Below are 13,958 nucleotides of genomic sequence, written 5' to 3' on the forward strand. Positions count from 1 at the left end.
AAATTTAAAATTTAAAAATGAGTTGCATAATTATGAAGGAAAGCTCAAGGAAATAGAGGCTGGAAGGATTAGGCAGATCTTCCCTTGGTTTACTCAATGTTCCAACATCTGAAGCCTTTGTGTTTGTCAAAGAAAGCTCTCCAGGTTTTTTGGAGGAGATCAGCTGTGGTTTACTGTGGCAGCCGCGTGTCCATGTTGCAGCTGGATAAAACTTTGGTTTGGCCACCAGAAGGATGTTGGGGGGGTTTTGGAAAGGAGACAGAAGAGAATGATTGAGATGTTATCTGGACTAGAGGAAATGATCTATGGGGAGAGGTCGGATGGGTTGTTTTCTCTGGAGTTACGGAGGCTGAGGGAGGCCTGATAGGAGTTTATAAAATTAAAGAGACATTGATAAGGGTAGGCAGTCAGATCTTTATCCCAGGGTAAAATTGTCAAACATAAGAGGACACACATTTAAAGTTAAGATCTCAAACTCACCTGGTCCATCTCTGACAACACTCTCCCTTTCCTGGATCTCTCTGTCTCCATCTCGGGAGACAATCTTTCCACCGGAATATACTAAAAACCCTCCAACTCCCACAACTACCTGGACTACAGTTCCTATGCCCTGTCCCCTGCAAGGACTCCATCCCCTTTCTCCGTCTCCGCCACATCTGTTCCCAAGTTGAGATCTCCCAGTCCAGATCTTCTGAAATGTCTGCCTTCTTCCACAAACATGGCTTCCCCTCCACCACGATCAACTCATCCTTCACCCGCATCTCCTCCATTTCCCCTTCTGCCTCTAGAAGCAACCAACATAGAATCCCCCTCATCCTCGCCTACCACCCCACCAGCTTTCGCATCCAACACATTATCCACTGGAATTTCCAGCATTTACCCACCACTAGACACATTTTTCCTTCTCCTCCACTCTCTGCCTTCCGCAGGGACCGCTCCCTCCATGATTCCCTCGTGCCCTCATCCCTCCCCACCTATCACCCTTCCCCGTAACCTTGCCCTGCAAAACTTGCGCCCACACTCCCTCCCTCACCATGGTCCAGGGCCCAAAACAGACCTTTCAAGTGAAGCAACACTTCCCTTGTATATCCACAGGACTGATTTACTGCATCCAGTGCCCCCTTTGTGGCCTTCTCTACATCGGAGAGTCCGGTCACAGACTGAGAGATCGCTTCGCTGATCACCTACTTTCCCTCTGCTACAACAGAGATCTCCCAGCAGCCAACCATATCAGTTCTGTGTCACACTCCCACACTCACGTGTCTATCCATGGCCTTATGTACTATCCCACCCTGACCACCCGCAGATTAGAGGAACAACATTTTATTTCCATCTGGGCACCCTCCAACCAGATGGCATTAACATTGACTTCTCTACTTTCTGCTAACCCTGCTCGCCTTTTTTTCCCTTCCCCCCTTCCAGTTTTCCCCCCTCCCTTCCCCCTCCACCCACCCAGCCATCCCTCCTCCCCCTGATCACTACTGTCCCCTCCCTCCCTTCTCCACTTATCATCTCCCCTTTTGATCGCATGCCTGCCGAGATTTTCCCACACCTCGATGAAGGGCTCAACCCGAAATGTCGGCTCTGTATCTTCACCTTTGCTACATAAAGGACGATGCTTGACCTGCTGAGTTTCTCCAGCATTTTGTGTCGTTACACTGATGTTCTGTTTATCATTGCTGTTAACTCTAAGCTGCCTTCAGAAATTTGGGCAGCAGTCAGGGTTGGACAGAAATGCAGGGAGAAATATGAGAAAGAATGAATTTCCAATGTAAGACTATCTCACACTCACTCCAGGCACTTAGTGAAAGATTGGATTTGCTCCTGTGGGCAGAACTCAGCACGAGGTGACGGGCCCGTCCTTAGGGAGAGTTGTTTCTGGCAATCTGCAGCAGGAGTGACCATGTGTCCTTGCTTTCTCACTAACCTGTTCACCGACACCCCTCTCTGACCCGGACTTCTCCTTTCCCCAGGATTCATAAACTCGTCATCGACAACATCACCCCTGACGATGAAGCTGATTACACCTTTATTCCAGACGGCTACGCCATCTCGATTTCTGCCAAGCTCAACTTCCTGGGTACGGACAGCGCATCACTTCCATTGTCCGTACGAATTCACGTGGTCCACATGCGGTTGGGTGTTCGTAATGTGTCCCGGACCAATTGGACAGTTAGAGAATGTCATGGACTGTAATTGAGTAGATGCAGAGCATGTAACCTGATATGACTGTCATTGGATAGGGGCAGGAGTCGGCCATCTGGCCCGTCAAGCTTGCTCCGCCATTCAATAAAATCTGATCGTTGACTCAACTCCACTTACCTGCTTTTTCCCCATATCCCCTTAATTCCTTTTTTTTTAATGTAAAAGATCTATCTAACTGAACCTTAAATACGTTTAATGAAGTCGCCTCAACTGCTTCCCTGGGCAGAGAATTCCACAGGGAAAAACAGTTTTCCCTCATCTCCGCCTTAAATCTACTCCTCTGAATCTTGAGGCTGTGTCCCCTAGTTCTGGTCCAGTGAAAACAATTTTCCTGCCTCTATCTTATCTTGCTCTTTCATCATTTTATATGTTTCTATTCGATCTCCTCTCATTCTTCTGAATTCGAGTGAGTATAATCCCAGGCGATTTAGTCTCTCCTCGTAAGTCAGCCCCCTCAACTCCGGGATCAGCCTGGTGAACCTCTTCTGGATGGCCTCCAAGGCCAGTATATTAGGTATTTAATTAAAGTTCATGTTGACCCATTTTCAAAATGACGACCTTGTCGACTTTCATAGAAAGGAATTGAGGCAAGATTTAGGGAAAGTTTCGAGGTGTTATAGGAGCTCAGGACAATGGGACCTACAGGGATACCTTATAGAACACGGTTAATACATTCCAGAAAAGTTCAGTGTTATGGAACACCGCACTATTCAAAGCATTATTACAATGTACTTTAATGTAATACATTCCAATCCTATAATTATTTATTCTTTTACCTAGAACTCTTATGCAAACATGAGCATAAATTATTTAAAAGGGATATATAAAACTGAAAAATGACCAAGATCTTTATTGGCAATAAGTGAACATTGTTTATTTAAGAAAATATTTGTCTCATGTAGATTTCCATCAAATTGCCCATAGGAGACTCTCACCAAAGTTGGATCAGAACCACCGCCCAACCGTGTTTACCCACCATTCCCTAACTGACCGCGTGAGCAAATTCCAGAGGTCCTCCTCCGTACAAACTGGCGTTGTTCGGTGGTTTGGAAACTCGCTGGTCTGCCGCATCAGAGTAAAGATGAAACCCCTCCCCTCCAGATTCTCATAATCGTAGGGCAGCATGCCACGGGACAGTGCAGGGAGCCCGATCTCGGGACCAGCAATAACTTTCAACGCGACCATTTAACAGCTCAGCGCCTATATTTCAAATATTTTAAACTACTGTCTTGAAAATAATTATGAGGTGGTTTAAATAGGAACATCAATAAAACCTTAATGTTGCAAATTTAAAACTGTGGGTCAGAAATTTCAAATTTATATCGAAACCCGCACTGTTCGAAACCATGTTGTACAGGGTATGCCTGTATTCTTACAATAATCCCCAGGCCTTCATCTAAAAGCAGGTTGGAGGTTAATGTGGCGTTACAACAATTCAAATCCGGCACTTTCTGTAAGGAGTTTGCACATTCTCCACGTGTCTGCGTGGGTTTCCCCTGGGGGCTCCGGATTCCTCCCACCGTCCAAAACGTGCGGGGTTGCAGGATAATTGAGTGTAATTGGGCAGCGAGGGTCTCATTGGCCAGAATCGGCTTCTTGTATGTTGTCAATAAAATGTAAAATAAAAAAAAATAATAATTTGAGACGGATAGCTGTGTGTTAGTGAAGAGGGCTGGAGCTAAGTCAAGCGCATAGCATCAGGGCCAGATCCACAATCTCAATTAATGCTAGAACAGGCTTCGTGGGCAGATTGGCCTCATACTGCACAATGTTTCTCATCTTATTTACTTTTTCTATCTTCCAGAGATTAAAATCGACTACGTCCCTCGACAAGGTAAAGTTTCATGATTAGTCTTGATCTGTCTCTCTTGTTTTAAATTTTGTGTTTGCATTTTGATTGATTCTGGTGTGATGAGACTTTGATTCTGAGTGTGTGTTTACCTCCTGATACCATTTGTCTCCTGTTGTCCGTCATTCATCTTCTCTCTCCCCCTACCTACAGTTCCACCCTCTGACTCTCCTTGTTTTTTTCTTTCTCTGCATTTATCCTTTTATCCTATAGAAATCATGTTTCCTTTCACTTTCACACAACTTTCTCTCCCTTCCTCTTGAAAGAGTCATGCAGTACCAAATTAGGCCCTTTAGCCAATTTCATGTCCATACTAGCTCTTTCTTGCTCCCTCTCCATCTCTATCAATCTTTCTCCATTTTCTCTTCTTGTTTTTCTCTTTCCTTCCCTCTCCTACTCTCCCTCCCTCTCCCTCCCTCTCCCTCCCTTGCTTTTGGTTGGTTTTCTCACCTTCACTCCCTCCTTCTTTCTCTCTTCACTGCACAACTTTTTTTCTTTCCTGCTTCTTCCTTCCTTTTTCTCACAGCTGCACAGCACCAGGCCCTTTGGCCCATCATCCCCATGCTGACCAACAAACTCCCACATACACATTACCCTCACCTTTGAGCAGATGTCCTTCTATTTTCTCTCTCTCTCTCTCTCTCTCTCTCTCTCTCTCTCTCTCTCTCTCTCTCTCTCTTTCTGGCTGCTTCTAACCTGATTTTCTGTTGGACACAGAACCACCCAAGATCCACCTTGACTGCACAGGCAGCGTGGTTTCCCAGAACACCATTGTGGTGGTAGCTGGTAACAAACTTAGATTGGATGTAGACGCGAGTGGTGAACCTCCTCCAATCATCACCTGGTTCAAGAACGATCAGGTAGGAAATTAGGACCAAATATGGCCCCTACCAGCGTGCAGTGACATAGAGGCCATGATTCGAAGGGGGAACACACGGAAATTTATCTCGGCAATGTATTTCTTGTTCCAAGCAGAAGGACCTAAACCAGGCCTTCACAAATCAAGGTAGAGGTGGGAGACGGACATAGGAATAATGATTGATGAGCGGTGCTGGTCCGACTTATGTCAGATCTGCATGACTGCAATCATTAATGCGCAATACAGGGTTGTACAATACAACTTTCTACTGTACCTGACGCCACAAAAATTGAACAGATCTAAACCAGAATTGTCAGCCAATGCTTCAGATGTGGCATTGAGACCTTTGGACATGTACCAAGGTGAGACCCTTCTGGGTGGAACTAGGTCAAGTCCTAGAAAAAAATTAGAAGTAAAGAATTCCCACAGAACCTAGAGTTGCTCCTGTTGGAAAACACAATGGACATCAGACTTACAATGAATCTGTCCAAACTTCAAATCCAATTCGTCATGATTGTATTGGCAGTGGTCAGGAGTTACCTGGAAGTCCAACTCCTGCCTGAGCATTGCGCGCTGAAACACAGAAATGCAAAGCTGTGTTCCCTGAGAGAAAATTACATAACTTAAGGAAAAAGTATAACACTTCTGTGAAAATTTGGCAACCATACTTAAATTCCATAGGAGCACGATTATTGTGTGGAACATTGCGCCATGTCGCCCTACATTCTCTGTCTATCCCTCAGTCGGTTGGGGAGGGGGTCAATCCCATCCCAACCAGGAAAAGTCAAGAGAAGAAAACAGCCTGAGCTTGGGCCGCTGTGTCGTGACAAACCCATAAAACCCTGATACATGTCTTATTCCTTTATTGTGAGGGGTGAGGGTCTGGAATGTTGTGTGTGACTGTGGTTAGTGGTGGGGAGGGAGGGGGATGAAAAGAGCTTGAACTATGCAGTAAACGTTGTATAGAATTGTTCATTGTAAACTGCAGTCAATGCTGAGACTGTTAACATTGACACGGATAATGTTGATAAATGTTTAAGTTTGAAAAATCATAAATAAAATTTTCAAAAAAGGGAGATCAGGTAGGTGCTCTTCCATCCCTGGACCTCAGCATCCTTCAGTGGCCATTGACAGCTCGCTTTGGGGTTGTAGCGCGTTGAATGACTCAAAGACTTGTCGACTCCATAATTAAGGTATTTATCAGATTTTTACCAGACAAGGGAAAAACCAGACTGGACTAAGATAGAACTAGATAAAATAGAGGAGAAAGTACTGGAACATATACTTTATAAGTGGGATGAAAAGCTGGTGCAATATAAAAACTCAGCAGTATTGTATCATTTACTTAATACATGGAAGAAGATCCATGTAGAAAGGAAAAAAATGAATTATCAAATACCAAAATTACTATGGACACAAAACCCACTAATCCCTTTTACAATAGACAACCTTTCCTTTAGAGAAGGGGAGAGAAAAGGAATTAAAAGAATAGAAAATTATTTTATGGGAAATAATTTATTAACATTTTGAACAGTTGAAGTTCAAATATGGAATAACTCATGGTTCAATGTTTGCACATCATCAACTGAAAGCTTATTAAAGGATAAATTGGGAAACAGATTGAGGTTACCTGAAGGAAGCAGCTTTGAATATGTGATTACAGACACAATGATAATAAAAAGATTTATAACGAACATGTACATTAAGCTGCAAGAGAAGGAAAATGATGAAATAAGCTATAAACCTAAACAAAAGTGGGAACAAAATCTAAAGATAAAGATAAAAAATGAAACATGAAAAAGTTATCTTATGGAACTATGAAGAATATAATAAACACGAGATTACACATGATACAGTATAACTGGTTACACAGGCTATATACCACGCCCCAAAAGTTAAATAAATGGGATCCAACATTATCAGATAGATGTTTTCGCTGTAAGAAGGAAACAGGAACAACATGCAGTTTGGGCATGTGAGAAAGTGGAAATGTTTTGGGAAGAACTAAATCTGATACTAAATAAAATTACAAAAAACATACCAAAAAATCTAGAGATCTTTCTGCTAAGTAATATAAGAAGTAAAGAATTAGGCCTCAAACTGGATAAAGCGCAAAAAAGATTCATTATGATAGCCTTGGCAGTAGCAAAAAAATGTATAATGTCAACTTGTAAAATGGAAGAGAGCCTGAGAGTACAGCAATGGTACATGGAAATGAATAAATGTATTCCATTGGGAAAAATAACATATAATTTAAAAAATAAAGTCACATTATTTGAACAAATTTGGGAACCGTACATGAAACATAACAGAGAGGGTCTACCGCAGACCTCCACCCCCTAAAATGATAAGAAGACAAAACAACTTGATCCAGTGTGTAAAAGTAGATGACACATTTTTCTTGTTTATTTTCATTGTGTGATGACATTGTTTAATGGGTTTATTGCATTGTATATGTTGAATATTTATTGGTTTTGGAGGGGGTGGGAAAGGGGGAGGGAAGGTGGGGGGGGGGAAGGGAGAAAATGCCACTGTGTATATTTAATGAGAAATGTTTGTATATATTTTGGTTGATATGGTTCACAGTGTGAAAAATAAAAAATTATTTAAAAAAATGTTTAAAAAAAGACTTGTCAACTCAAACCAAGGCTTTTATTAACAAAAGACTGGAACGTAGCACATCGAGATCGACCAGTCCAGACTGACCTGGGTCTGGTGAGGAGCATCCCTTTATGACCTGGCCAGTAGGCGTGGCTACGGCTCTCAGCCAATCACTACTACTATATGTAAATATAACCATATAACTTTGGCCCTTCTAGTCCGCACTGATCCAAGTACCCTCCTCTAATCCCACTTACCATCCAGCACTCTGCCCATATCCCTCCATCCCCCTCCCATCCATATACTTATCCAACTCAAGAAAAATTGACCCTGCCTCCACCACCTTTCCCAGAAACCCATTCCACACAGTAACCACTCTCTGAGTAAAGAAGTTCCCCCTCATGCTACTCCTAAATCTTTGCACATCAACTCTCAACGAGATAGTATCTTGTGCTATCACAGGGGTTTAATCGTTGACATGTATGATGGTCAGAATAGAGTTCAAAGAGTAACGTGTTAGTAGTAAACAGTGATTTTTATTTACAGCTGGGGGGGCGGAATTCGCAACAGGGAACACATTTTTACAAACACGGATACAACTGTAGCCCGTAAATCATACACATTGGAAGCTATCAGTGAAAGATACTTGCAACTCTCGATAGCAATACTAAGGCTACACACCAATACCTGCCACTGTTCTACAATAAGTGCACTCATTAACAGAGGTGTACTAAGCTGATTACAATTACAATACAGAAGTCTCCCCTGGGTGCATGCCACAATAGCCCACACCCTGTACCGGCATCACCTCACAACTGGCTCTCTTACATTGCCCGAGGTTCGCAACCTGAAGTGGAGCAGGGATCTTTCGAGGGAACAAGAGAGCGAACTAATTCATGTGCTGGGGTTTTAGGCTGCAGCTGGGTTGGGGAGGTGGGGGGAGTGTGTGACAGGCAAAGTGACAGTGTGTGTGTGTGTGTGTGTGTGTGTGTGTGTGTGTGTGTGTGTGTGTGTGTGTGTGTGTGTGTGTGTGTGTGTGTGTGTGTGTGAGAGATAGAGCTGGAACTCTCTCATTGTTGTCATTACCTCTCTCCCAGGAGTTCACCCAAACAGAAAGCCGCTGCCGGATTGAAGCGAAGGAGATCCACAGCTCGTTCGTTTTGGAGGGAGCCCTGAGGGAGGACGAGGGAAAATACAGCATCATATTGAAAAACCCAGTGGGGGAAGATAAAGCTGTCATCTTCATCAAAGTCGTTGGTAGGACTCTGGTGGGCAGGGGGGGAGAGACGGCAGCACGACTCGGGTGGGTGAGGGGGAGAGAGACGCCAGCGTGACTGGAAGGGGGTGGATACGGCAGCACAATTTGGATGGGCTTAAACCTGGGGCAGCTAGCTTTTGTTCTGAAATCCGGAAAATTCCGAAATTTGGAACACACCGTCCCCCAAGGATTCTGGATAAAGGCTTGTGTACCGTAATGATTGGGTTAAAGAAACGGTAGAGAAGCAGTAATGACTTAGACCAGATCTGCACACACCTCTGATTTCTTTATCATGAAAACACAGAAACAAGGCCCTTGAACAAATTCTCAGGCCCGAAATGTCGGCCATATATCTTTACCCTCCTATGGATGCTATGATACCTGCTGAGTTCTGCCACTGTTCTTAATAATGCGGGCCTATCTAAATTTGGATATGTGGCAGTTATTGTCTGTTGGCGGGTGAGCAGCTTAATCTCTTTATCTTGCAGATATCCCTGATCCTCCTGAGAACGTCAGGATCACTGGCATTGGGGATGACTGGTGCACGGCAGGATGGGATGCCCCTAAGTATGATGGCGGCCAGCCTATTACAGGTACGGATGGAGCCACATTCCTACCACTTATGGAGGAATTGGAACATTGATCGCGAATCGTGCCTTGCTATGGATTCATTGGATTGGATAAGCAATGCTGTGGTATATCCACATGCTCGAAAAATTAACCGAGAGAATAAAACAATACAAATACATAATTCCCTGAAGGTGGCATCACAGGTAGACAGGTTTTGGCAACTTGACCTTCATAAATCAAAATATTGAGTATAGGAATTAGGATGTTATGGTGAGGTTGTATAAGACAATGCTGAAGGCCAAATTTGGAGCATTGTATGCAGTCCTGGTCGCCAAACTGCAGGAAGGATATCAGTAAGGTTGAAAGAGAGCAGAGAAGATTTACTAGGATGTTGCCGGGTCTTCAGGAGTTGAGTTACAGGGAAAGATTAAACAGATTAAAACTTTATTCCCTGGAGCGTAGAAGAATGAGGAGAGATTTGATAGAGGTTTACAAAATTATGAGGGGTATAGACAGAGTAAATGCGAGTTGGCTCTTTCCACTGAGATTAGGAGCAATAAATATGAGAGGGCTTTAGGGTGAAAGGGGGAACGTCTTCACTCAAAGAGTGGTGGAAATGTGGAATGAGCTGCTACCTGATGTGGTGAATGCAGGCTCACTCTTAAGTTTTAAGAATAAATTGGATAGATACATGGATGGGAGAGGTCTGGAGGGTTATGGACTGGGTGCAGGTCAATGGGACTAATGGAATAATATTTCAGCATGGACTAGAAGGGCTGAATGGCATCTTTTTCTGCACTATTAGTATTCTATGGTTCCATGGAATTTTTTCTATTGTTAGCTATTTGACCTGCCAGACCAGGTCTGCCAGTGTAGACATGCAGATAGTTGACAAGAAAAATGTACCACCAGCCAAACCAGATGAGCCTGAAAGTTCATCCCAGACTGATCCATAAATACATTGAATCATAAAAAGGCCACTTATTCTGTTGAGTATCTGCTGACTCTCAGAGAAACTCCATCCATTCTATCCCCTCGTTGAGTTGAGTCACACAACACAGAATCAGACCTTTCTCCCCCACCATCAGGACCCATTCTTCGTACGATCCCATTTTATTTTCTACATATTCCCACCAACATCCCCCCCCCCCAAACAAGTTCCAGTACTCACATTCACACAGGGGGTAGTTTACAGTGGACAACCCATGTATCTTTGGAATGAATGTGTGACCACCCATAAAGGATCCACAGGGTCATAAGTTGTAGGAGGTGAAACAGGTCATTCAGCCCATTGAGTCTGTCCTGCCATTTAATCATGAACCGATCCATTTTTACCCTCAGCCCCATCGTCCGGTCTTCTCCCTTTCACCTTTGATGCTCTGGCAAATCAAGGCTCTCTGCCTTAAATCCACCCACAACCGCTTGTGGAAACAAATTACACATATTTACCATCCTCTGACTGAAGAAATTCCTCTGCATCTCTGTTCTAAGTGGACCCCCTTCAATCCTGAAGTTGTGCCCTCTTGTCCTGGACTCTCCCACAATGGGAAACAACCTTTCTACATCTACTCCGTCCATGCCTTTCAACATTCGGACTGTTTCAATGAGATCCCCTCCCCCACCCCATTCTCCTAAATTCCGATGAGTCCAGGCCAAGCGCTGTCAAACACTCCTCATATGATAACCCTTTCATCTTTGTGAACCTCCTCTGAACCCTCTCCGCCCAAAAACTGTTCACAATACTCCAAGAGAGGGCTCACCAGTACCTTATAAAGTCACATTTGGGGGAACAGCACCTGAGGTCAGGACTGAATCCAGGTCATGGCAGTTCAGAGATAGAAACAGTCACAGTTTTGTTTTAACTATGGAGTAACCTTTGTCCCAAACTCTCAGGGTCTCCTCCTGTCCCATTTTAGAGGAAGGTTCTTCCAGGTTGGCAGAGAGACTCTGGTTCATTTTGTAAGGGAGGGAGCTTCCACCTTTCCTGAGGGGGTCCTAGAGGGGCTCTAGGACACAGGAGCTTCCCAATCTCAAGGAGACTCTTCTCTTCTCCCTTCCCCGTCTTACAGGTTACCTGCTGGAAAGGAAGAAGAAGACCAGCTCCAGATGGATGAAGCTGAACTTTGAGACCTTACAGGAAAGGAGCTTCACCGCCACGCGGATGATAGAGGGGTGTGTCTACGAGATGCGGGTGTTTGCAGTGAATGGGATAGGCACATCCTTGCCAAGCATTTCATCGCGGCCGTTCACACCTCTCGGTAAGTGAAGGCCCAGAATCTCTGTGCTGGCTGGTCGCAGTTGAAGGAAATTGTTGCTGGTGAGGGCACTTGCCTTCTGGTGGGGTGATGCATGCTGGGTTTGGGGCACTGCTAGCACACATCTTGCGACACAGCATCCACGAAAGAGGCCAAACTCAGTCCAGCACTTGTTTTCCATTGGTAGGTCCTACCAGTGAGCCGACGCACTTGGTAGTGGAGGACGTCACTGACACCACCACCACTCTGAAGTGGAGGACGCCAGAGAAGGTTGGGCCTGGTGGACTGGATGGATACTTGATTGAATATTCAAAGGAAGGCTGTAAGTACCAGATTGCGATTGGCTCCATTGTCTTAGACCATAAGACATATAGTGGACGCAGAAATAGGCTATTCGGTCCATTGAGTTAGCCCTGTCAGTTAATCATGAGTTGATCCATTATCCCACTCAGAAATAAGAGCAGGAGGCAGCCATTCGGCCCGTCGAGCCTGCTCTGCCACTCAGTGAGATCATGGCTGACCTGCCTTTTCCCCTTATCCCTTACTATCCAACCTTGTCTTGAAAAAGTTTACTGAGGTCGGCTCCACTGCTTTAAAAGGCAGCGAATTCCTCAGATTCTTCATCCAGAATCTGTTGAATTCTCTTTCCAAGAGGATGTGGATTCTTATTTGCTGAGTATATCCATGGCACATGTTGGTATATCAGAGAGATATAAAGGATATGGGTAGTTCAGGGTGCTGGTGTGCAGTGGATTTCAGTTCTCCATTCCTTGGGCTTATTCTGGATTAATTTAAGTCATGGTTGGTGTGTAACTGACTTCTTTCCATCGTTCCATGACCCATTCAATGACTGATCAGCCTGAGTTTTGATTGCAACCACCTGACTTGCCTTCCTCCTGGACCCTTTGCTTCTTTGCAGCTGACGTATGGGTGGCAGCCAACACCGAACTAGTGGAGCGCCTGAGTTTCATGGTCAAGGGCCTTCCCACTGGAGAGAAGATTAACTTCCGTGTCTGGGCTGTGAATATAGCTGGGAAGAGTCCACCCGCCACGCTCTCTCAGCCAGTCACTATCCGTGAGATTGTCCGTAAGTGGAGCTGCAGGTTGTGTGACAATTGCGCGGGGTTGGGGCGAGGCCCAGCATCCTGCCTCAAGTTGGGGTGGGGGTCTGTCCTGGAAAGGAACTTGCAGATGATAGTGTTCCGTCCCCTCCTCCGTCTGGCTGGGATTCAGGGGCTGGTGTTGGAGTCACCTCAGCCAGATGGGCTTTATGGGGGTGGAGTTGGTGCATTGGGTGTAGGACCGCACAGTCTTGCCCCCTGGATCTTGGCTGATCTATCAATCCATGCTGTTGGAATTTCAGAAATTATAAAAACTGTTGTTGGGAACTTGCTAATTATTGGCATCCAGCTCAATTGTCCTTTACGTGCTAAGAGTTGAGAATGTAATACCTGCCCTTGTGTCAAGGCTAATCACATCAATGCCATGGACGCTGGGTTAGATTTAGAAATGAAGGGGGAAGGAAGCAGGAGAAAATCTAACATAGACCAGATGGGTTGAATGGCCTGTTTTCTGGTCACCATTTCGGTTTAACATTGAGGAAAGAAGTCTTGCATTTATGTGACTCCATCCATGGACCAAGGCCATCAAAGCCTTTCAATGTTATTGTTGTAATATGGGATGTATTAGATACAGTGAGAGCCCATGGACAATAGTGAGGCATTGTAGATATCATTTTATGGACAAGCAAACTAATGGACTGGGACCTTTTACATACCCCTGAAAGAGCATGCAGTGCCTCTGTCTAAAGTCTCATTGAGGAAAGACCTCGGATGATGTGCTCTGGGGTTGTCGGTCTGGATTGCTGTCCTGGTGTGGGCTGAGAACCCATTGACTCAAGTGGCGACTGACAATGAACAGGATCGGCATAGGAGACCAAAAAAAGGACCAGGTCACAGAGAGAAGCTGCCCACTGTAAGGTAAAACATCATGAGATGGGAATGTGTAGGGAGTTACCCTGTACAAGGCTGTAACAAGAAGGGGAGGTGTCCTTGTACTCCTGTTAGGTAAAACATCATGAGATGGGAATGTACAGGGCTGTAACAAGATGTAAATGCATCCTTGTACTTACAAGATAAGAGAGACATTGATGGATTGAGAGGCAGGAAGCTAGCAGGGAAAGGATAGCAACAGTTTTAGTCATTGGACAAGTAATGATATGATGATGTTCTAAGCATGTATCCAAGGGTATAAAAAATCACCATTTTGCTGATAACGGCAGAATGCATTCTCCGACTAACATGTTTAGTCGCAAGTGTTACAATCCGGTAATAAAGAACAAAGAACCCTGATTTCGACTCA

General features: G+C 44.6%; 1 protein-coding gene across 1 annotated transcript in view; it reads left to right on the forward strand.

Moving 5' to 3' along the window:
• The window catches only part of LOC138748964 (myosin-binding protein C, fast-type-like), a 75,088-nt gene that overhangs the window by 42,372 nt on the left and 18,758 nt on the right, over positions 1–13,958 (forward strand). Inside the window, exons 16-23 of the mRNA XM_069909937.1 lie at positions 1,974–2,080; positions 4,010–4,039; positions 4,772–4,914; positions 8,612–8,771; positions 9,261–9,365; positions 11,412–11,600; positions 11,785–11,919; positions 12,517–12,684. Of these exons, the coding sequence (XP_069766038.1) occupies positions 1,974–2,080; positions 4,010–4,039; positions 4,772–4,914; positions 8,612–8,771; positions 9,261–9,365; positions 11,412–11,600; positions 11,785–11,919; positions 12,517–12,684 (1,037 nt within the window). The remainder of the gene's footprint in view (positions 1–1,973; positions 2,081–4,009; positions 4,040–4,771; positions 4,915–8,611; positions 8,772–9,260; positions 9,366–11,411; positions 11,601–11,784; positions 11,920–12,516; positions 12,685–13,958) is intronic.

This window comes from Narcine bancroftii, chromosome 13 (genome assembly GCF_036971445.1).
Source record: "Narcine bancroftii isolate sNarBan1 chromosome 13, sNarBan1.hap1, whole genome shotgun sequence".
NCBI lineage: Eukaryota > Metazoa > Chordata > Chondrichthyes > Torpediniformes > Narcinidae > Narcine > Narcine bancroftii.